The sequence below is a fragment of the Dicentrarchus labrax genome, unplaced genomic scaffold, assembly GCF_905237075.1.
Source record: "Dicentrarchus labrax unplaced genomic scaffold, dlabrax2021, whole genome shotgun sequence".
Classification (NCBI taxonomy): domain Eukaryota; kingdom Metazoa; phylum Chordata; class Actinopteri; family Moronidae; genus Dicentrarchus; species Dicentrarchus labrax.
In genome coordinates, this window is record NW_026136701.1 from 12,399,053 (window position 1) to 12,425,138 (window position 26,086).

Here is a 26,086-nt window from a genome sequence, read left to right on the forward strand (position 1 = left end):
GTTACTGCGGTTTGTACTGACATGATAGTGTGGTTTGCAGTCTGCTTTCGGGCAACCAGTAAGCAGCTGACAGCAGTGAAGTTGCTAATGAAGACTGAGTCAGCCTCAAAGACAGGCTGGTGGATGATGAAGATGGTGATTAATGCTGCATGCTTCATCCCCTCCTCTGGTCTGCTGCTACATACAATATGCCGATGCCTCCGTGCTACTCTCCATCGCTCTCTGACAGACAGACAGACAGACAGACAGACAGACAGACAGACAGACAGACAGACAGACAGACAGACAGACAGACAGACAGACAGACAGACAGACATTGATTCATCCAGACTTCCAGCTGCTTATGTGATATGTCATAAGGAAACTGTTATTTATCTTTGTTTCAGTTCTGTCTTCATTTCTGTCAGTCGTCTGCATTAAGCCATTGCAAACTACAGGACGGGACGTGGGGTCTGCTGCCCGAGTGACAGAGAACTGGACAGGACTGGACTGTAACATGAGATACACACACTGAAACACACACGATAGTCTGTTCTCACTGAATCATGACCATTTCCTGTTTGGCAGGAACTGGGTGTTCTCCATCCATGAGAAAAGCATGAAAAACAAGAAGTGGAGGAGGTGAGAAGGAGAACATGAGGAGAAGTCAGACTGTGTGTGTGTGTGTGTGTGTGTGTGTGTGTGTGTGTGTGTGTGTGTGTGTGTGTGTGTGAGAGATACAGCAGTTATGAAGTTGGTATCTCCAAACAAGCTCCCTTTAAACCCCATCCGATGTCCATCTTCTGAAAAAAAAAAAAAAAAAAATGTCTCTGATCTTTCACTGGTGCTCCCTGCAACTGCTCAATACTGTGATGTCACTCACTCAGCCAAGAGGAAGTACTTGTATGGTCATGGGAGCAGGAAGTTGCATGAGGAGCTGTGAATGTCACTGTAGTAATATCTGGGTTGCTCTGAGGCTACCTGCAGTGTGAGGAGGTGCTGCTGAAAGTCTCAACAGCTCTTCTTTGCAGGCTCGGGGGATTGAGAGAGGGGTATGAATGACATGAATGACATTTAATTTGGTGGAAACGGGGGAGAGAGGGATGTGAATGGCTGGGGCTATGAATGGGGATACGAGGGGAAGAATTTAGTGGGTGGGGTAGAGAATGAAAGGGAAGAGATGCGGAAGAGGAGCAGGCTGAGATATAGGAGTGTGAAAAGGAGTAATTGGCAAGTGCGACGATAAAGAGGGGAGAAGTGGAAGCTGGAAGTGAGCGGGTGGTATGACGTATTCACAATCTTAACTCTCTCTTCTCTCTCCTGCTTTCTCTATTAGGCATCTCTGCTGCAGCGTCGACTCCAACTGCATACTTGATGAGAGAGCCAGCACAGGTCCCAAGTCTCAACACACACGCTCTGTTTGATAAGGCAGTGCCAGGCTAAGCGCTGAGTCTGGCACCAATCCTGAACCCACTGCCACCACTGCCTCCACACACACACACACACACACACACACACACACACACACACACACACACACACACACACACACACACACACACACACACACACACACACACACACACACACACACACACACACACACACACACACACACACACAGGTTACAAGAGGGGTTCCACTGTTTTCCCACTAAGAAATATACAAACCATCCACACAAAAATAAAAAAAAACTAACAAAAAAACCCTAGACGTCGCTCATTTGCAGAGCCAGCTCTTGGCTTGGCATCGTACACCACTTATGGGTAAGGAAGGTAACAGAAGTAGCAATTTTACTTCTCCAGATGTAGGTATACAGATGCTTTTGTTAAGGTGCTCATTAATTATTATGTTACATCATTAAAAACTATCAAAATACTATAACCACTTAAATGAAACGATTGGGCCACACATGAATAAGCAGTTAATGTACTAACACATTTTCATAAACAATGCTGAAATGGTTTCAGTCTTTTACACCAATGCAGGCTACTTCCTAATTTGATGATCTGCTACTATATTCTGACACGGTCCTTGAGCTGCATGAATAAAATGCAGCTTACGCAACAGGAATGTTTCCTAGCTTACTTCAACATCAAACCAATAGTTGTTGAGATATCTTAGTCTGGATTACAGTGGTGGACCAACTGACTGACACACCGCACTAGGATGGCAAAAATCAAAGAGTATAATAATACTTGTACTTCTTTTAATCCTTTGTCTGCAGTTGTTGAACATTTTACATCAGTATGTATACAATACTTTTTACTTAATTACAAATAAGAGTGTTCAGACCAACTTGCCTCATATTGGAGGCAAAACTAAAGAAAGTCTCTGACCGTTGACACACAGAGCAAAAACAAAACAATACTGGACACAGATTAAAATCACTGTTAGGGAATGAATAACTAACCAGCCTTGACATACAATTTTTACTCTGCAGTAGTCAGACAGTCATGAGTTGCCAAGGCTAAGGGATGTCTAGCAGTCAATGACAATCAGATTCACAGCTAAATAGTAAACTGAGCCAGCATGTGTGATCAGACAATGATGTCATGCCACTGTGTCCCAATGAGGAGGTTAATAAGTCGAGAGTCCTCTAATGACATGGGACCTCATATCGTGGCCCGGGAGGCTGATCTATGACAAAGCTCACACCTGCCCAGGGATTGTCTCAGGTTAAGCTTTGGATCACTGGGGGGTAGAATTACAGTGACAACAGTGAATGTGCCCTCAAGTGAATGTCAGCTTCCTTTATGTGCTATAAAAGTCAATGAAAAGCTGAGAAAATGTATAAACTCAGTGGAATACATGGCATATAGTATAGAATAGCAAAAAATGAAGGTTTAGCATTCATGTGAGCCAAAAACAGTTTTCCAAAGTACATTATGTACACCGTTGTTCCCTTTTGGGGCTAAATGGTGTCACTGTCAAGTATTAATCCCACACTTTGTGCATCATGTATTATTCATGCTTCATTAGAGGTGACACTGGAGACCAGATCTTAAGGTTAGCTGCAAAATACAACTCTGATTTCATTTGTGATACCAGTTCTACATCAGTGAGAGTACCGTCTCTGATGTGACTCAATCTATCAATCTCACATTGATCTTCACTGTCTATAATCACTAATACTCAATACATTGCTTGCTGGCTAGCCAGATAAACTGGATAATAAAAAGAGAATCAAATAATATGTTCGACCAAATATACAAAAATAATACACTTAAATGTTCCTAAATATCACTTAGAAGATGATGCCTGAGAAAAGACAATGTTTGACACCCAAAGTGGCTTATGTTGGAGGCTGCTAAGTGCCATTAGCTTTCAGCCTTTTACTCATAACTAGGAGCAACATCCACGTCCTACAGAGCTCCCCTTCTCTCTTTTTTAAGTCCTTATAGTCATACAGCTGAAGCACCAAATCATCAATCTCATTCACTCCACCCATCACCCCCATTTAGCTATTCCAGGGAAATGCATTAGGAACAAGATTAAGACCTTAAAAAAAAATTGCCCAAATGGGAAGAGTGGGAAGCAGAGACCGAGAGGGGGCAGTTCTCAAAAAGATGGGAGAATATAATGCTTGGCGAGGGTAAAGTCTGCTGCCAAAAAGTAGTTACATCATCGCAGGTCAGCGAGGCAAAGTGTAATCATGATAGAGATGAGATGATGAGGGGATGAGAGAGGGAGGAGGGAAAAGGAGGGAGGAGAGGACAGGCCGACCAGATGTCAGCTCCTGAAGTTGAAAATGAGCTAGACAGGCAGCAAAGGCTACATGCTTTAAAAGAAAATGCCTTATGAGTCAGGGGAGAGAATCATTTGAACACCAAAGTAAGAAAATCCAACAAAACGTAAGTTAATGCAGCGCACAAACCACAAAACCCAAACAACGGATCAGCTGTGGTCAAAACATAAAGACCCATCATTTGCTCAGACAGATGAGAACACCATGCTTCTCAGAGCAGCAGGGTATCTTCTTCCCCTCCTTCATCCCCTCTTCCTTCCCTTCCACCATTCCCCCCTACACCTCTCTCCAATGTATATTATGTAACCTGAGCAAGGCTCCAGAGGAGAGGAGGTTGCCAGGAATAAAGAGCAAAAAGACTGTGTGCAAAAGGTAGAGACAGAAAGACAGATACATGTAGACAGGCACAGAAACAGACCAGAACACAGAGCATGTACAGGAGGAAGAAAGAGACAGAGATGTGATGCATGAGAGCAGTTGCCATGAGTCGTGAGGAGCCTCTTAAAATAAAAAGGAGGCAACAGCAGAGAGTGAAGGAAAGAGTCGAGTATGAATAGTAAGCAGGATTGGGAGACATACAACCAAAAGAAAACAGAGGAGTAGATGGGAGATAAAATATATAGGAGGGCAAGGAATAAAGAGAAAAATAAGGGATTTTCTTTTTTTTCTTTTTTTTTTTTAGAAAAGAGATGATGTGATGGATGTGTCAATGTTTTATAAAGTAGCTGTACAGTATAAAACCCGGAGAGACTCATCGGCCTTCACTCAGCTTCATAAGCAGCATGCTATGACAGGAACCGCATTCATCATCCAAACATAATGCACAGCACAGCAGGCAAATGGGACTTGGTCTCTTTAAACTAAAAGCTATGTCTTGTTACGGGGACTGTGAGAAACCGGCTGGGACACAAGTATGGACACAACCAACCGAAAGTGTGTGACAGCATGCATCGTAATACACAGCACTCTTTGGGTTTACGTGCGATGGATGACATAGTTTAAATATGTGTATTCTGCTTGTGTATGCGTGTGTGCTGGATTTAATCTGCATGGGAACACGAGGTCTGGAAAGACTCCCAACAGTGGGATTTGTGAAAATCTGTAGCTCAACTCTCCCTTTTTTCCTAATCTTTCTTCTTTCCTTCCTTTCTTTTTGCTATTTTTTTCATGAACACAATAACAGGTACATTGACCGTTCACTAAACCCTTTCCCCTAACCAGTGATTGTCCAATCACAGCTTATCAACCATACCTAGGGAAGACAGGCCTGTCCAGCTGATATATTTCTACCACCAAGTGGTATGGTGGGACTGGAAGAGTAATAAAGTGTACATAGAGAGTCTGGCAAGTCAGGTCTTTTTTCCTTTCCAAAAAGAAAAACAGGAGAGGAAAAGTGTAAGGAGTGGATTAAACTGTGTGTTTACATGCTAGCAGCTACATCTCTAACATAAGCTAGAAAACTTAGCATGTCCATCTTAATGAAAATACAAACATACATGTAAGCTAAGCAGCCAAATTGGGGCTATTTAGAATGAAATAACTGATTGTACTTGAAAGCAGCTACTGTGGGTAAAATCTGCCAGCAACTGTTCAGCTGGCAAAATTGAAGATTGCTGGCTATAAGCCTGTTTTTGTAGACGCCTGTATGAAATTTAGGACCCACTGTTGTTTCAGAAATTACCACAGATTTCGAGTGGTAAACCTGTCACCATAACCATTGTGAACCGCATATGTGCCATGCCACAAGGGAAAGCTTGATAGTCATAGCAACAGTAACTAAGGCGGGCAAGGCTTTATGAATGGTCAATTGAATGCCAATGCCAACTCCCAGTGGCATCAATACAACACACCAACAACATACGACATATGACATGGCTGTGGTCCACGGTGGCTCTCCCACTCATTAAGCTCATGCACAGAAACAAGAGTGTCTTATTACAGCCCAACAGTAAAATTAATGCATAACAATGTGTTTTAAAATAAATAGTGTATTAGGGAGCAGGTAGCCATGGCAACAGGCAGAGGAACTGACTCTGCGATGGTGGTTTGGGTTTGTGTCTCGGTACTCTGACAGACTCCAATATGATTTAATACTTTAGGGATGGCAGGAATTGTCTTGATTAAGTGTGTTGCATTTAACAGAACACTGGACTCAAACCTCATGGGTCTGTTCTTGCTATCCGTCTCAGTTGACTAACCAAAACTATCCTACGCTCTTCCTTTCTTTTCTCTTTCTTGTGTTGTGTGTTTGTGTTTGTTTAGCAATGGCAGGGGGTATGCAAGGCCCCTGTTCTCAGGTTAAGTGAACAGAGCATGGCAGACCATCTGCTCTCTGATTCCCTGCACAGGCTAATATAGGCCATGCATACGCACAGTTGTTTGTTATGCTCTAATGGCGCTAGTTAATCCTAGCACCACTGGACAACATAATCCTCCATCCAAACGTGAGACTCCTCCTCAAAATACCTTTTGCACTCATCACTGCATCATTATCCTTTGGCACTATCCTGCTTAAACCCAGCCACAGTAAAGCATGTAACTTTAAAGGATTGTCAGTAGAGCCAAGCAGTAATGATGTGCCGAAATTCTTCTCGCTGCTATTAACAGTTAATACGTGTGAGACAGCTGAAATGCAGGAACAACACACAATAAATGCAACATAAAAGAGGAGGAGAAGTTCAATGCAATTTGATCATGACAAGCAGTGGAGCCTGTGGGCATAATTCCCTGACCCCTTCAATTATTATGTTCCACTCCAACAAGAAAAAGTCAATACTTCCTGCTCCAGTTAACTTTTGTTTATGTATTGTCTGTCACTTTCTGATATCTCTATATAGAGGTGAGCCATAAAAAAAAACCTATATGTAATTTTACATCACATAGACGTGGGACTAATGATTTCCTAGCCCAAAGTTGAGCTTGTACAATCATACAAAGAAGAACAGACAAAGAAAACCAACAAATATTCACATTTAACCAAGTGAACCAGTGAGTTTTTTTATTGTAGCTAGAAAATATACTTTAAAGACCATTTAATGATCAAAAACACTGCAGATTAATCTCTGTGAATTTATTAATCTATTAATGGACTATTCATTTCAGCTCAAATATCACAATCATAATCAGCACTGCGTGATATTGTTGACAAATATTGTGATATTATAAAACAAATATCAAAGTCATATTTTAAAAAAGACAATATTGTTTGTTTTTTGTTTAAAATAATGGTACGATAATAACACACTGAAAGCCCAGCAGCACAGAGAGCAGAGGAGGTTCAGGCCAGTTAAAGTCAGTGATGTGCAGTGATGGAACTGAGGGGACAGGTGGCTTTCAGCGAGCCAGAGTCCGCACTGAGTGGTTTCCACCATTTATCAGTTCAATCTCACACACACACACACACACACACACACACACACACACACACACACACACACACACACACACACACACACACACACACACACACACACACACACACACACACACACACACACACACACACACACACACACACACACACACACACACACACACACACACCATTTCGCCCTCCCTGTACTCTTTAACTTGTCTCACTGAACACCCTCATTTGCTTTCTGGTGAGTTCGTCCAAGCACCAATGCCCACAGTAATATATACAGACAATGCAGAGAAGAGGCACTGAGAGCAACTGTCCTCAAGAGAGAAGCGTCAGACAGATCTATATTAGTTTCATTTCTACTTGTTCATGAATTGTTATCCAGCACGGCATTGGGTCACAGGTCAGTGCATAGTTGCATTTACATGGAGCATTTTATTTAACTAATAACAAGAGTCCTGTCGGTGCATTTTATGCGTCATGTAAAGTCATTAAGTGGTTCATTTCGATGGAAATTTGTTCGTTAATATCGGGTAAAAAAATGAATCAATTCAATCACTAACACTAAATGTTACTTCCAATTACCTCCTTTGTTAACAAATGTAATCACAAACAAGTCTGGTCTACAACAACAACTCATGGTGAAATTAAATATATTCATATGCTCACTTATTAGACTAAGGGCTGCAAGATAACTCAAATCAAAATAGAATCTGATTCCTACCTTGAAGCTGCAGTTGGTAACGTTTTAATAAAATAACTTTTTGTCGTATTTGTAGAAACTTTAAATATATTCTGACAGTAGCACATGAGACAGATAATTTAAAAAAGAAATTGGTTTCTCGGGACGCCCTATAGCTCACCTGTAGAAGGATAGTTGATTGTTGAGTCTCATTCCCAGGCTGTCAAATACCAATGCTTTTAGAGTAACACTCAGTCACAATTAAGAGCACTAAGAGGAGCCAGAGGAACCTGATTTTTTCACAGTGTATCTGTCTCGTGTACTACTGTCAGGATATAGTGAGTTTCAGCAGAAAGTTACTATAGAAATGTTATGTACTGCAGCTTTATTGCAGTCAGAACCTGCAGTATCTGAATAAGAAGCGAGACTTGTTCGAAGTCATCTAACTGAGTTTCATCAACAACTGACAATAGCGTGTTACCTGGTACACCATGTGATGGGCAGACAAAGGTGGCAGAGATGAAAACAGATCTAATGTGTTAGAGAGAAACAAAAGAGTAACACAGTGGAAAAGCCTCAGAGGAACAACAAATTCAGGAACCAAATGAGTCTCAATCAAGAAAACCCTGCTATTGATGGTGAGAATTTGTTGCAACTCTCCACAGCAACACTACAATTATTCAGTAAACAACCAACTGAAGAGTCATTGCAAAACACAACAAGAGCTGTGAAGACCACAAAATATTAGCCAGTAAATATCTGCTGTCAATTCACACAAACATCAGAGAAATAGGAACCATAGACAGTATATCTCAAAATCCGACAATCAGCTCTTGTGTATGTATGCGTATTCAGAAAAGGAAGAGTGCGAAGGCAAAGGGAGAGTTACATAACAATATCTCGACTGAGCCAAACTAACTCTGTTATGCATGTTATATCAGAAGCGAGAAATATAGGAGGAGATGAGATGTACAGACAACCAGAAAATAAAGCAAAGACTGAAGACTGGCACTGAGCTGGGCCTACAAACAGAGTGATGAGACAGAGAGAGAATTAGCAACAGACAAATAGAGACTCAGGGAGAAAATCTGTCAGTTAAGAAGGCACAAAGAGAGACAGACCAAAATGTTACCAGTTAGTTTAAATACATTGATGGATATTTAAGCACATAACTAGGAGGTAGAGCGACAAACCGATGGACAGAACCACAGACACAGGCTGGGAGAGACAGACAGACATGAAGATGCAGAGGTGGAGTTGCAGGTCGTTAGTCTGTGCCTGCAGCATTACAAGCAGTATTATGTAAGAGTGCTGGGGACCGCCTCGCATAAAGCCGGCGCTCTCCTAAAAATCCAATCCGGACACACACACACACACACACACACACACACACACACACACACACACACACACACACACACACACACACACACACACACACACACACACACACACACACACACACACACACACACACACACACACAAAATCGGTGTATTTAACGACTTAGCCGCAGTAATGGTCTTACAGGGGAGGATGACGAGGGGATTTGGAGACATATGTGGAAGATATGGCAATGCAAGGTTCTGGTGAAAGATAACAGGCTGACAAGGTAGAAGGAAAGACAATGAATATGGTAGTTAGGACTACCAAACATACTACATACAAATTCTGGGGGGTGGGGGGTTGACTATATAGTGGGCTTCACGCTGGGAGGACATCAAAATTCAGACAACTCAAAAATGTTGTAAATGTTATATGTATACTCATTTCACTTGATTTCTCAGAGTGCTGTTTGATGGATACCTTGCTCCCACGGACATTTTAACAATGGGAAAATCACAGATGTACTTAATAACGTTAATGATGGCAACATCCCATATTAGAGTTTTTGTAAGACATGTCAGTGAGCAAGGGAGCACAGCCCTAGTTGGATGTTATTAACAAACTTTTGTGGATTTCCTGCCATGACATACACACTTTTTTTTTTTTTACAGGTAGCATAAAAGGAACTATATCAAAATCTCTTATACAACCCTGTGTTATAAACTATAATAAAATAACCTTGAATCCTTGAATATGTGTACGTAGAATGGGATAAGGACAGTGTAATGTGTCTAACAGCGTATTGAAAGCATAAAAAAAAAAAACACTGAGCCTGCTGCTGTATATCCTCACTCTATTAAAGATCCACTCACAGATCCCAAACCATACACAGCCCCGGACCTATTCACAGGTGACTGAAGTGTATAACTCTACATTACCACAGCAGGGTTGCAGCAACAGTGCGTCACTGCAGAGAGCTAAATGCAGGGGACATCAATGACGCACACACTTACCCTTACCTAACTGACGGGGGTTTCCCTGCTCAGAGCTACGTGATGATAGGTCAATGACGCCATTGAGACCATTGAGCACAGTGCCTACGTAGCTCTTTCTCTCTGATAAGCAACTCTAAAACGCTACAAATGTAAAGTCAATAAGCATATGTGTGAGCATGCTTGATCACTCCAGCTTCCAAACGGTCCAGCTAAATTCAACATAGTAAATGATGCTGACACTGCAGTGGCAGTTTGGTACCTTGTCTGGAGTACACACTTAAAAGGAACAGTGCGTAAGATTTTGTGGCATCTAGCAGCGAAGTTGCAGACTGCAACTATGTGAATACAATTCAGTCTTCAGAGCATTTTGGAGAAACTACGGTGGCAATGGATCTCCCAAAAAATGCAAAAGGCCCTTTCTGAGCTACTGTAGAAATATGGCAGCCTCTGTGAAAGACTACTTCTGTGAGATTAAAATAGCTCATTCTAAGGTAACGAAAACACAACAGTTCTTTTCATTATACACTAATGAAACATAACTACGTATGAATATTTTATTCAACTTCTGCCAATAGATCCAAAAGGTTACATACTGGACCTTTAAGAGTTGTTGGAAACAGAATATTCACATGTGACTATGAGCTTTGCTCTGTTATATGCATGTGCATCCATGACCATATTTAAATATGGCTGAGCAATTGGATACATGCATTTAATGCTACGTCAGTCTTGCCTTAATAACAAGGCCATGTGTGCCTCAAGGTCACTGCATCTGTATTGTTCAGTTTGTTATTTGTTAAGCCCTCTATGAGCACAATGAAATAATTCTCTCAAAGCCGCATTGGCTTTTACGCAGTCTAAGCGGTCATTTCAATGTCTTATATGTTGATTTTTTAGGACACAGCCTGTCGCTGGAATCACAGATTTTAGTGTACAAGGTCACAGAGAAGTGACTTTTTGTGCTGCGACATACAGCAATTGTCACAGCGAGGGGAGCTTGTCTCTTGGTATTCATGACAAAAGAGCAGTACGACTCTGAATACACTCAGATGACCCTCCTTTGAGGTCAACATAATGTCTTTGTGAGAAATGCACAGCAAGCTCCAGGATGACACTTCAGCTCTTGAGAGGCGACTTTGGCTGCAGATGCACCTCTCAGCAGCTACTCTTCCTTCCTCCTCCTCCTCCTCCTCCTCCTCCTCCTCCTCCTCTCTGCCAGGGGAGGGGGAGCAGAGAGGGGACTGGAAGGAAGGGAAGAGAAGAGGTGAGAGAGAGGGGAGAGAGGGGATAATGGGTAATGTGATGCAGAAGTGTGCAGTGCAGACAGGGAAGGCTGTGTGAATGCCAATCACCAATATATTCCCCAGCCTCAACAGACAAATAGATCTGTTTGAACATTGTGCTTGTAACATAAAACCAACGAATTTCCAAGAGACTATTTCCTTTCATGAAAGCCTCCATTAAGATAATTAATACACAATTATTGTAAAGATGCAATGTAATGTGATTTAATGTGGCAGTTTTATGAGTTTATTAGGTTTGGCTGCTGACGTGAGAAAGTGGACACACACACACACACACACACACACAGACACACACACACACACAGACACACACACACACAGACACACACACACACACACACACACACACACACACCTGCAGACACTTGAGCTGGGCTGCAATTGAAATGCGAACCGTTGTGTATGGACCCTGGTCGGGCAGAAAGGATGCACTGTACCATGTACTGGGGCTTAAAAAGTGTCAAACTGACACCACTTAAAAAAGGTTGAGGTCACCAAAATTCTAAAAACACATATTTTCACCACCTATTGGTGCGTAGCCATGAAGACATCCATCTTTGACATTTCTACTACCAACCCAATACAATGGAGGTAAAAGGAGTTAAGTGTTGAAAATTACGTTTCAAATACTCAAGAGCAAACTATCTTTCCATTATCAGTATCTCCATTACTCTGGATAATCCTTGTGGTGAACAGTTTTCATTGGAATTACTTTCCACCAACTAAATAGTGCCTATAAAAACTCCTGACAGTGTGTTTGGTGGATAATCCATCTTATTGGGGACTTTGTTTCCGGAAAGAGATGATGTTGCTGCTGAAATTTGAAAAGTAATCTTTCCCTACTCCTCAGAGTGTGTCACTTTCTCGCTTTACGACCTTCACCACCATGCTCAGATCTTTGTTCTCTACCCTCATCCGAACCATTTTTTATGTTTTCCAACATGCTCACAACAGCAGCACTTATAAAAACATACTTGTACACAGCATGCATTTAATCAAATCAAGTAGCCAGTCGGACTCATTGGCTAGCTGTGTAATTTGCATTTGTGTGTGGGGGTGAGTAACAGCCACGTAGCCTCTCCCCTTCCACTGGCCATATTATTACCGTAAGTGAATGAGTCATGAGAGTGTGTGTGTAGTGTGTGTGGTCACCCCCACAGCCCGCCTGCACAAGCCCTCTCACCAAGGGCATTCAGTGTCATTGAGAACAGAGTCATTCACGAAAAAAAAAAAAAAAAAAGAAAAAACGTCCACACACAAAAGCCAACACACCTTGAGTGCTGCTAACAAAAACACACACGCATGCATCCTGTGAGCCTGTGTCTCTGTGTGCAGTCTATGTACCCACACACACACATATAATCACAGGTCAGAAAAGATTTGATAATAAGATATCTTCTAATTGTCTCAGAACAAAGAAACTCCCACTGCAACATCAGAAACCCTGTGACACACAGACACACACACACCCCCGCACCCCCTCTGTGCTCTGTTTATCAGGGCCAAGCCCATCGATCATCCTAGCTTGGTTGCCCGGGTAACCCCGTTATTATTCAAAGCACGAAGCACCAGCTTGCAGAGAAAGCTGTGTGTGTGTGTGTGTGTTTTACTCAGGTAGTGGAGATTCCCATTGGCTCATAGGCAAAGCAGCCACCGGTCCAGGCATCCTCCTTCCCAACATCCTCCCTGATCTGCATACCTATGAGGGTGGACTACCACACACACATTTTTATTGCCCACCACCACCACCACCACCTCCCCTGCTCCACCCCATCCCACCCTTGTGATTTTCATTCAGCATCCCTGCTCCATTTTTCTTCCCTGCTTCCCCGCTGCATTTCATTCAGCCTGCACCCCTTATCTGCTCGCTCCCTCTCTTATTTTTCATTCACTTTCTGCGGCTCTAAGGCTCATTCATAAACAGCACCACTCCTTACAGCGGCAAAAAGTAGGGAGGAGTAGGGGGGGGCGCGGGGGGGTGGGAGGGTTGCCCCTACTGACTTACTGACTGCTGCATGGTGAGGGCTCCCTGAAAACTGAAAGCAGCCAATCCGGATGCTGAGAAGAGTGGGAGGGTAGGGAGGAGAGAGAGAGCAACACAGAGAGATGATGGGGGGGGGGGGTAAGAATGCATCTGCCTCAAAGTACACTCTCTTCCACCTCCTCTGTCTTTCCTTCATTCATTCATTCACGCATTGTTGCCTACAGCCAGTCATTCATTCAAAGCCCCCCCCTATTCACATAGCTGCAGATTTGTATCTGCAGCAGAAGTTTCAGCGGGTCAAGGTAAAGACAAGACTTTTGTGTGCATTGGTAGTATATGTGTGTATTTGTGTGAGTGTGTGAGTGTGTGAGTGTGTGTGTGTGTGTGTGTGTGTGTGTGTGTGGAATTTCTCTCTGGTTGGTTGAGGCCAGAGGACACTGCAGACTAAACAACCTCTACAGCCTTTGTTTGTTGAGCAGCTCAATTTATCATTGCATTACCTTGTTCCTGACAAACTCTTTAAACCAAAAGACAATAAAACACAATATGACTACCACATTATTATCAAACAAGACATGAAAATCCTTCTGTATCATCAATGCAAGACCATGATATCAGTCTGGTTAACATATAAACTTATTAGAGACTGTCAGAGCGTCTGAGACCATTCAGTCACTTCAGAATTAGGCCTGTTAAAACAAATAAAACCAATATATTCCATGAACACCACTGTGAATAAGTTGGATGGCAACTGCCAGTACAAACTAGGCCAGCGACAGAGGGGGACAGAGCTGATACAAGCCTATCTGATAAGACGTGCTCCACCTCCAGCCACCACGGGATGGAAGGGTTGCAATCAATAAAAGGAAAGGGCGAGCGTGAACTGGCCGAGGCCTGTCTCTTGGTTCTATTAATCTTCTCAAAGCTGCCGGTTCCTCACAGCCTCGCTCCTGTTGTTATTCCAAGTGTGGGGAGGAGGTGTATGCATGCATGTACTTGTCTGTGCAGAGAACAAAAGACATCAGGGAAGGAAGAGACGAGAGGAGAAAAAATAACGGGGGGATGTGTGAAAAAGATGAAATGGGTGTGGTTATGAAGGAGGATAGGCGTTGAAGGAAAGAAAATAAAAAGGCAGAGAGATACCAGCAGGAAAAAAAAGGGAGGTAATGGTTACATGGAAACATGTGGAAACTGAACTTCCCATGAGCAACAGAATATCTGATATCAGCTGGATCTTCTGACAGCTGCTAAGACATAACTCCTGACTTCAAATCTCTCTCACTCTCCCCCCTCACACTCTGTGTTGCCAGTGACTTTCCATCCCATCAGCATTTTGTGTCACTCTGTGTGTGTGTGTGTGTGTGTGTGTGTGTGTGTGTGTGTGTGTGTGTGTGTGTGTGTGTGTGTGTGTGTGTGTGTGCTTGCGTGTGTTTGTGTGCGCGTGTGTGTGTTCACATGTGTGAATTTCTAACACTGCGGAAAAAAGGGATGTGAGAGGACTGTCACCTAAGATCTTCCTGTTAACACTGAAATTAAATCCTCCGGCTCGGCCCGTATGTTCCTCCAGTCCGACAAGTTCTGCAAAGGCTTACAAACAAACAGTACACTCACACTGTGTCTGGCTTCTTCTCAGCGCACACAGTTACACACCGAAACATAAAACTGTCTGTCATATAGAACCTACCACATTGGTATAAGTATTGATATAAAACACAACAGAATTCAAAGAGCAGCAGAGACTGACAGCTACCCTAGAAATGTGCAAAGCCAATTTCTGAATGAGCCGTAGATTTACATAATAGCCCACCAACAGTTAGTTGAGAGACTCTTTTGAGAAAAGTACCGCTCCCACAGCTCTCGAAACACTGTTGTAAACACCTCTGCTCCAGCTATATATAGCCGGACTGGCTGCGGGCACAAAGGTGGATATCTTTGATACCAAATGCTGACAATTAGGCAAAGGGGAGGCATGCGTGGGGCAATGGTCGACAAGGAACAAGAGAGGTGAGACAACGAGGAGGAAAGGGGGGGGGGTCAGGAGGTGACAGGAGGATGTAATAGAGGGGGAGAGAAGGGGACAGGGCGTGAGGAATGAATGAGCAAGGTGCGTGGCACAGCTTCAGGAGGGGAGACGGAGGAAGACTTTACATTGTTGCTAGCATGCAGTAGTGTTCTTTATAAAAAGGTATAATGTCATTGTAGTCAAGGCACTGGGCTATACATAGTTACACAACAGCTGACTGAACAGTCACACACGGTCTTTCACTATTCCTTTGCCAATAAACACCGCTTACATCACCCTCAGGAGCAAGAGGGACCCAGAAAGTGACATCGGAAGGTAAACTAAAAAGAGAGAGGAACACAGATTTTAGCACATTTAAGGCAGAAAAAAACATACACCAAGTCTATTACATGCACAGTGCGCTGCACTAAAATCTATTTTCATTATTAACCAATCTTACACACTGTTGAAAACATAACTATGAATATTATATTCCATTTCTGCCAATAGATCTTCCTAAATGTTACACACTGGGCCTTCAATTGACTAATCGAACTAATAGTTTCAGCTCTAATGTGCAGAACAAAATATAAACACATACTTGTGCACACACGTGTAAAAGGGCTACCTAATCAACAGCTTCACAGCACAGGCTTCAGTGATTCTAAGTATTACTGAATTACTGAATAATCTATTGTATGTTAACAAGCGCTTCAGATCATAATTATTCTAATGCAGGAGTGTAAGCACTGGTGCTAAAACACCTACACACACTTTTCGTCCTGCGGTCCGTGAAAGGCAGGTGTTCTTGGTCTGACTGGAGCATCTGCGTCATGCCCTCTATACCAGGTGCCCTGATGTTAACATGTAGAGAACATGGAAGGCAGATAGATACTCCCAGGGTACAACCTGACACACATCTCAAGTCCCACTCACTGCCGGAGAACAGAGCCATTACATCATCATCATCATCCATCGCCTTGGGGAACAAGGCATGAGCACTGACCACTGGGGGATGTGGGGTCATTACATCACTGGCAGCAGCCCAGGGCGAGCCATAAAAGAAGGAGCTGTGGCTGTGTGGCAGGCGGGGCCGTGTGCAAGTTGATCATTGCTAATGCTCGGTAATGTTGCTAACACACACACACACACCACACACACCACACACACACACACACCACACACACCACACACACACACACACACACACACACACACACACACACAGGTCAGGTGGAGGGTCAGGGACTGCTTAACGCAATGCTGTGACACAGACCTCCCCAGGCCTTCAGCTTACCATGCAGCAGGCCCAGCCAGTAATGAGCATAGTTATGTCACATTATGAGGCTGTATGAAACAAACTGTGCTTTAAAAATAGTATTCCATTATTATCAAGGCTGGAGTTTATGTTCTATTTACAAACATGACTGTGCCAGTGGTATTTTTGTTTTAAAACTGTAGGCATATTCATAAGCCATTACACTTCAATATTGACGTTAACTTGCCAAAGTCAAAGTGCATTTTTACTGGTTCTACGTATCATTATTCCAAGAAATGTTAGTGCAACTTTCTGCATCATTTTAAAGCAGAAACAGATCTAATGTCATTGTGGTTGCAGTGGGTGTCTGAGTGGGCAGTGCGGCTTCTAAACAGGATATGCTATTATGAATGATTTTACCACCTAGTCTAGAGAGGATCGATACTGTATCTACTTTTGAGAATCCATCCAGGAGGCTCAGGAGGCAGAGCGTGTCATCCACTGATCACAGGGTTGGCCATTCGATCCCTGGCTCCTCATGTCCACATGTCAAAGTGTCCTTGGGCAAAACACTCAACCCCAAGTTGCTCCTGAAGGGCAGGCCAGCGCTTTGCTCCAACGCCATCGGTGTATGATTGGTGAATGAGAGGGCAACTGTAAAGCGCTTTGGTCGTCAAGGTAGAAAAGGGATATATAAGAGCAGTCCATTTACGGTCAACATATTTAGGTCCACATTTACCACTTTTCAGAGACTTTTTTTTTTTTTTACAAAACATCCCTTTCTTGGTATCACTTCTTAAAGTATTTCTTAAATGGAGATGGCTGGAGATATTTGTGTTACGGTCAACAAATCTTATGAAAAGCAAAATCACCAATGTAGTTGTCTGTCTCTCAATAATTTCTGGTTTTCTTAACCTGTCTAATCAGGCCCAAGCCATTACTACTAATACTGTAGACGTTAATCTTTAAATACAGGTCACAAATATATACCCTCATTTTTACACACAAAAAAGCAAACTAGGCTCAGCTGGGCACTGTTTTTAGCAGCCATAAATAGTGTATCTATTGGGGACTATTTTCTGCTCCTCGTGAGTACCTACAGCAGCATAATGGGGTATGTCGGATTGGCTCAAAATAAACCACAATGCCTGAGTTCATCATAATGAAGAAACATGAGCAACTGTGTGGCCCAATTATGTGTATTTTTGACTGTAGGCTTGAGAGATACACAAACAATTGCTAGTATGTCAAATCAAATGTTGGATTTAGCCTTTTCACAGGATTTGTTGACTATAAGAAAAATATAGAATATCACAAAGAAGAAATGTTGCTTTTTTTTGGATAAAGCTTATCACCAGACTTATATTTTAAATAAAACTATTATGATCCTACTGCCACTATAAAGTTTGTCAGTGATTTCAGTAGCATTGCCAATCAATCCTGATTTTAAAAAAAAAAGACCACACTAAATGAGCATGATTATATTATCTAGTTTTGTTTCAGATTATCGCAAATCTGTCAACATACAGAAACAAGTGTGTGGTTAAAGTCTAGACGTGAGGACTGATACTTCTGAGTAGGAGCTCATGACGAAGAAAGAATAATAAAGAAAGGCAGAAGTGGGTTACCAAGAAGGTGGGGAGCACAAATAGTGTGATGGGGGAGCCAGTCTCTCTAGATATTAGAAAAGCAGGTGGAAAGAAAACAACTAAACGGAGGCTGAGAGAGTGTCGGCAAAATGCATGTATAAGACTGTACGGATAAAAAGAGAGCAGACACTGAAACAAGACAGAAAACTCATCAGCATGCGGCAAAGCCTTCTAGTTCTCCTCATCTCTGCATCCCTCCCTCCTTTGAATCTTTCTCTCTGTGCTGTACAGATTATCTTAATGGAAATGACCTCCATTTGAGACAGCTGAGTGGCCCAAACCTGATTAGTTATTTACCTCCCTTCCCTCTCTCTTTCCTTTATCCACTCATCACACACACATAAGCAGCACTGTGGCGCCTCAAGTCTTACTTTAACATCTTCCCTCCTCTCCCTTCTCTCTGCCAAGTTATGCCCTGGCCCCCCCACAGTGACGGTAATTTATTGTGTCATTTCATACGAGCCAATGGTCTCCCTGGTTTTACAAACTTGACAAGTGAGGGTAGCCGAGAGATATGTGCAACCATGGCAGGTGTTTGTCCAAGCGTGGTGATATGAAAGTGCTTTTAAAAGCTCTTCATGTCTGTAGAAAACACGTGAGGGTTCACGCGTCTTTACGTTAGGCCTTTCTATATAGCTCCTTATCCGTGCATGTTTGTTGCTCAAGAAGACATCGACACGTGCTGGTGACAGAAACGTGTGATTCCACGAGAGAGAGAGAGAGAGAGAGAGAGAGAGAGAGAGAGAGAGAGAGAGAGAGAGAGAGATGCCCTCCAAGATGAGAGCTCTCAAGCGATATAATGGCTCTCCTTTGGGCTCAAATCAGCGTGCAGAAAATGGTCTGCCCTGGTGGTGCCTGCTGCAGTGCAATGCAGGAAAAAAGCAAGAGAAGATATTTTATATATCAGACTCCAGAGCCCACTCACGCCTGTGCTGTAGGTGTGCCTATGACGCACACTGAAAAAGTGAGGCAGCGTACTATCTGACTTGTGTCTGTCTGTCTTTGTTCTCACTTAGAAATGTGTTTCAAAATTGATTTTTATTTTGTATTTTTTTACCAGCAGGGCAACGGACCATCGACCACCACCAAACATATAAAGATCTCCAGGAATAATAAAGTTGTCTGTATACTGGCACTGTAGTCTTGCAGGAATTACAGAGCTGCAAAACAATGAGAGGTTTTTTGTTGAGCAAAGAACACCCAACTTCTGAGGACCTTGTCAATCCCCCTTCCCTTTACACACACACATGCACACACACACACATTCACACACACAGCAGAAGACCCTGTCACTCCCTGACACAAATTTAACAACCCCCCCCCACACACACACAAACACACAAACACACAAACACACACACAAAAACAGACCACCATAGCCCTCTATGCTTCTGTGGAGGTATAACAGTGTAACAACAAAAGGCATTATAGCATAGTGGCATTCTGCCTATTACTAATCCTAATGACAAACAAAATTAAAACTACTTCTTTACAACCTCCAAAATTGGTCTTTGATGGTCAAAGATGCTTCTTATTGCATCCAATCAAAGGTGACTACATTAACACTACAGCTTCACCTCAGGGAGAAGAGAAATGCTTGTTTTGATCAGAATTAAACAGATGAAACAATCAAAATAAGAATCACTGCAATGCACAGGTCCAGAGCTGCACACTCTCTATCAGCATTAGTAGAAACATAGCAATTTATATACAAATGATTTTATATACAAATGATGAACAGATGCATTTTTACATTTTACTTAAAATGAATATTAAACCAAGAGGGAACCACTAAAGAATGTGTGCTAATAGTGACAATACCTTCACTAGCTATTGGCTCATAAGCCCATTGCTTTATATTTTGTATAGCTCCAATTCACATACAATTCTATGTAACAACATTCTATGTTCAGCAGCCAAAAACACAGTGTCTATGCCTCAAATGATTTTGTAGCATGTTCACAGAGCGGCAGGGCCATTTACAAACAGGTACTGCAGGTAGAGCTGAGTCTAAGAGAACTGGCTATATTTTTAAGGCAACAGTGACATCTTGTGGACATCTGCAGACATTTCATTCCAAGACCCAGGGATGCAACTTTCTATAGCAATTGAGTGTTGCTTTTATCAAAAACAATGGCAAACTCAAGTCTTAGTGTCCTTCACAGACAGTATACAGTATGTTTTGTATTCAACAATAATGGATTTTTCTATGTACCTCAGTAAAGCAACCAAAATCCAGTCTAAAGTGTCTAAACAATAAAGAGTAGGGATGGGAATTAAACCCCACTATTTTTAAAAAAAGTGTCATTAGCACAGACTACCATAAACTGTCAAGTACCAAAAGTTGATTAATCAGATTTTTAGACTGATTTAAGCTTCTTTAGGCTGCTCGTGTTAGACAATTTAACATTTAAAAGGTTTGGCATCTTTTGTTAAATAAAATATGTTTTGTACAAAAACACATTTTCAAGGTATCTAACAAACAACTGTATTGATATTGGTTAAGACAAGTATCGTATTGGCAACAGTAGTGAATATTTTCAGACAATACCCAGCTCAACTTAAACTACTCACAAAATGTTAGGGATATTCCACTTTCGGGTGAAATTTATGGAAAATGTAAAAAGTTGATGCTACAGTGATATTATATCATGAAAGTAGGGCATTTAAGTAGAAGGTCAAATTAAGATCACCTGGAAAGGTTATAGTGCATTTTATGTACATTCTGAAATTTCATCCGAAAGCCGAATATCGAATATCATATAGTGTAAGAGTAAATTTAACTGTAGACAGTGCAGATATCTGCACTTCCAGGTACCACATCTGTAAAAAGAGGTTATTTTATAAGCACTTCAGCCACTTAACCACATTAACTAGAAGAACACTTCTTTACAAATGTCTTCCTAGGAGGATAAGTAGGCAGTAAGCGATGCTAATGACAGCAATGACAACCATGATGATGGTATCTGACACTCATGATGACAAGTCATTTTTGCCTTTGACACTAGAAGGTAGAGAGATGACAGGAAGAGAGGGGAGGGGAGGAGGGCTGACATGCAACAAGAGTCCCACTGGACTTAAACTGAGGGACCCCTAATTTACCAAAACGCCTCCAAATGGTGCCAATATGTTAAGAATGATACTGAATGATAGACTTTTTGTTTATACGGCATTGTGTGGGGAGGGGATGAAAAGAAGAGGCTCCCAACCAAAATGCAGATGCAAACAGAATAACATTAAAACCACTAACCAAGTATGAGAATAGGGTCTTCCTTCTTGATGTGTTTTTCCAGAATGTGGTGGAATTTGGAGAAGTTGCCCAACCAGTCATAAGACTGCTCTGTTTTATATCTTTCATCCCAGTAGTCAACATCTTTGTACCTGGAGTTGTCATCTGGCACGTAGTCCATATTCTCTGTGACATGTAAATGAGACAGAAACCATCAAAATATTATCCTTTTCAGAATAAAACCGTTTTAAGTGCACTCATTGTGCCTGTAATTTTACCAGCTCTGATACAGGAACTGTCATAACATGCACTGATATTATGGTCTAATTATGCCGTCATTTCAGACATTCAGAGAAAAATGTTCGTAATACAAACCCATCAGAGGTAAGGTAACTTCTAGTGACCTATCAGGAGTAGAAAACTCAGTCAGACATTAATCACATCGAATATTTTGGTAATCGATTAACCCTTTTAAGTGACTTTTTAATGCCAAATATTCCCTAGTTACAGCTTCTCAAATGTGATGATTTTCTGGTTCTCTCTGTTTCATATCATCGTGAATTGAATATCTTTAGGTTTAAGGTTGCAGGTCGGATAAAACAAGTAATGAATGATGATGAAATTGTGTTGGCTGGTTTAAAAAAAATCAACTAAATAATTAGTTAGCAAATCAGCAGGGCTGCACGATTAATCAAAATATTATCGAAATAACGATATGGCCAAGTGTTCATCATTCCCACTAATCCTGAATCAGACAGGCCTACAAATTAGTCAATAATAAAAAAGTCACTGTTGCACCCCTAAATATATTTATAATATATTGTTTTTTACAAGCTTATACGGATACAGGTTTGAACATCTGTTTTACATAACCTTACTTTATCTCATGTATTTTATTATCTTTTAAGTATCCATGTTTAAGCCTGTGTGTGTACTGTCAATGGTGCTGTCACTATTCTCTCTGTATTTCTCCTCAGGGACAATAAAGTTGACTTCTTTGAATATTTTCAGACAGGTCAGAACCATACTGTCAATGGTCAAAACAAGAAATTCAAACTTTTCCACGTGTGTGATTTTAATTCCTAAATATTAAATATTTTTCTGGCTCTTCTTCGTCGCTTATTGACATCACTGTGACATCACTGTGACATCACTGGGTTGGTTCAGTGCTGCCACTAACGGTCGGAGGCTGTATTGCTAACTAACTTACAACTGTAACGTTAGCTTGCTAGCTTTTCTTCCGACAGCCCTATTATATTAATATAACGTTATACACAACCAGCCGACATCGTTTTGTCTCCTTAAGACTCCGTAATGATGGTTACTGGGAAGTTTTACCTTGTAACGTTGACTATGTGGCTATCAAACAACAAGCTAACCGTTAACCTATAACGTTAGATATATAACAGTTCTTATAACATAACGTTATCTATGGTCGTAATGCCGTGGTACTAAGGTGAGTGTAGGGGAAGCTGGCACAAGCGTTAAGTATTGAAACATACCTGTTGTGGATTTTAACACAATATGCACACAATAAGCTGATTTGTGTTAGGGTTGTGTGGCGCTCTTGAACCTGCCTCACATGCGCATGCGGGGATGAACACCGTCCAGCTGTTGCAGCCAATTCAGTTACAGTTCAGTTACAGTTCAGTTAGTTGATTTCAGACTACAAACACAGAATAGACTTTGCGTTATTATTTAATAAGCTACTCACCAATTCCTAGTGGCAGTGTCAGTGGCTGTGTTATCAGTAAAAACGCCGGTTCGTAACTGTGAGTAAATCCACGTGTTCACAGCATTAAAGCTGCAGTGTCCCAAACACAGAGTGGGTACTGCAGACCCATCTACAACTCAACAAACTACAGAAAAAGACCTGTCTACAACCTCAGGGTCCTTAGTATTAGTTTGAAGAAAGACATGTTTCCTTGTTGTTGTCTTTCTCGGTCTACAGTGGATGTTTAAGAGAAGGCGGAGCAATATTGTTTAACACTTTCGTAGCCTACACGTGCTGCTGCTTTCAAATCCTTTTCAAACTCTTTAATGCATCCAAACGACCTTTTAGTGAGACAGATGCTCTAACAAAATCTGGTTCTCTCTGATTTTCTTTTTAGTTTACCAAAATAAAACCCAAATACACGTCAAAGAATAAGGGGGAACATTAATTTATTGTTTTAAATGTTTAGTTAGTATGGTGCACTCCTTTACCACCTTATATTAGGCATGTTTTTTAGTTCTGAAGCATATTTTGATTTTGGACTGTTGGACAAATCCAATTAAAGATCTCACATGGAGCCCTTTCTTTGTTTTGGTTTTTGTTTGGTTTGATATTTACAATTTAAATGATTAATATAATAATTGATAATAAAATAATATAATAAAATTAAGAAATAATAATTTCTAGGCTATAAAATTTTATTTTGAGCCAAATATTTATAAACTTAAAGTACTACTAGGAGGTCTACAGTGTGTTATGTTTATTTTATTTAAGTTATAGGCGTACATTGAATAGGTAACAAGTTAAACTCAAACCACATGTACAGTCAATCTACAGTAACAGCTGCACAATCAGATGTGGAGATTTGTAGCACGTGAAAAAAAAGTGCTAAAACTGCTAAAAAAAAAAATAAAAATAGAACTGCATACAGCCTGAACATATTACATTGTCTGCTATGTAATATAGTGTGGCTGATTACAGCAGTTTAAGAAGCATTTTGCTAGTGAGTATCCCAGCTGCTAGGATAAGCACCATGATCAGCAAAGTCAGACCGTGACGTAACACCAGCTGCCTGACCACCAGGGGCCATGGCACTGCAGCATCGGCTGCATGATCACGGCCCGGACAGTGCACCTGCAGGTTACAGTCCTCCTGGCTCAGGACGTAAGATGATATGACGTTGAACTGGGACTCTCTGTGAGCTATAGGGGCATGTTCCAATCAGAGAGGGGTTAGTTGTTCATGATGTGCACAGGGATGTGACTGGAGGGCACGCAATGTAAAGGAGAAGTGAAGCAAGCATTTATTTTCCCTTCTTTTGTATTGCCAGCACTTCTTTCTTTTCTGGACTGCTGCTCTTACCACTGGAAATACATATTGCTCATCTACACAGACATGGACTATTCTGAAATTACTGCAGTTACTTTTTAAGTTAGTAATTACAGATCACATTATTTAAGATGTTAGTGTTGTTCAGTGTCATTTCCTACTTGTGACTGTAGAGGGCAGGAAAGACCAGGGAATGTGAGTGCAAGGTTACTCAAAGTGGTGGCTCTGCTGGTTTTGGCCTCATAACTACAAATTGTTCTTACTGTAAACCTCTTCCAAAGTACAACTCAGTCAGTTGCTTTTCACAAATGCTTTTTTTGAAACAGCTTCTAAGTTAAAAATGTGATGTGTCCAAATCCAAGCTGAGACTTTAAAGGCTCCCTGCAGAACCTCAGGAGATATCATGCGACTTGAAGTAGTTTAGTTCTACGTGAAACTTTTCTGGTAACCTCAGTGGTGTATTGTCCTAATTTGAGTCTAAGATAAAGAACCACAGAAGTGTGTAGAGTAGCAGTACATTATTCTAATCAAATGTGTACCTTTAACAGTGGAGTGAGGTTTTAAACCTAGCTCCAAATTGTTCTTTATGTTGCACTCTTGTAGTAAAACACTGAAATTCTTTATCATTATCTGTCATTTTTCATCCACTTATAAGATGCGGCCCCTCACCACAAGACTTTAAAGTTACATGGCAGTGTCAATAGCTCTCCCACGATGACCATTATGGCAGCAAACATCAGGCACAGGCACCCCGGGCAGTGATATCCCGCCATGTTACAGATGGCAACAATCTTTGTTTTCCCTGTTCCTCTTATAATGCTAATTACATTAGGAGCAGAAATGCACAATTTATGCAAAGACAGGGTGGATTTCATGTTTCTTTGTGTGCTTCTATAATGTTATATTGTATGAAATAGCACCTTATGTAAAGTTTTTGTATTGTATTGTAGGTTTTGAATGCAGGGTGCAGGACTGTGTTGGTGCTTGTACTTGTAAGTTCTAAATACTTCTTCCATTCCTGGCCTTTTGGACACAAGTGCATACAAGAAACAAATACATATACCCACAGTTGAATTACATTAAAAGTTTACTGTGCAGGACAGTGATGTTATATTTCCTCCTCCAGATGGTAGTATCACACTACTATTTTTAACGTTTTACTTTCTGGGTAATGTTCAGTAACTGCTGTCAGAAATTCAATGATAACCTATCAGTAGCCATCCTGTTTCATTATCTGTTGTTGAAACATTGCCTGCAGCCAGTGTTTCTGGCTCACATTGGCAATCTCACTACAAAACCTGTGTCATCTATCACTGAAAGTTGTGGAAGCGAGAGCAGAGCGATCCTGAACCAGGAGAGCTGAACCTACGATTAAGATGATTTATGTGCTGTAAGTTCCCGTTCATCTTCTTCGACAAGAGTTTTCTTTTTTTGGGTCAAACCCACGTAAGTGGTTCTTAAACTGTTGTGCTGCCTTCCTGTGAGAGGCTAATCTCACCTCCTTCTCTGTGAAGAGCTCACAGAGG

At 41.4% G+C, this 26,086-nt stretch overlaps 1 protein-coding gene across 3 annotated transcripts in view; it reads right to left on the minus strand.

The window, feature by feature from the left end:
* Positions 1 to 23,528, minus strand: part of ece2a (endothelin converting enzyme 2a) — a 71,388-nt gene extending 47,860 nt beyond the window's left edge. The window contains exons 1-4 of one of the 3 annotated variants that reach the window (XM_051397456.1): positions 23,232 to 23,528; positions 23,020 to 23,128; positions 21,893 to 21,921; positions 21,539 to 21,703 (exon numbers count right to left, since the gene is read on the minus strand). In XM_051397456.1, coding sequence (XP_051253416.1) covers positions 21,539 to 21,703; positions 21,893 to 21,896 — 169 coding nt within the window. In that variant the 5' untranslated portion in view covers positions 21,897 to 21,921; positions 23,020 to 23,128; positions 23,232 to 23,528. The remainder of the gene's footprint in view (positions 1 to 21,538; positions 21,704 to 21,892; positions 21,922 to 23,019; positions 23,129 to 23,231) is intronic. The other 2 variants (XM_051397476.1, XM_051397466.1) reach the window with 2 other exon arrangements.
* Positions 23,529 to 26,086: the final 2,558 nt, after the last annotated feature.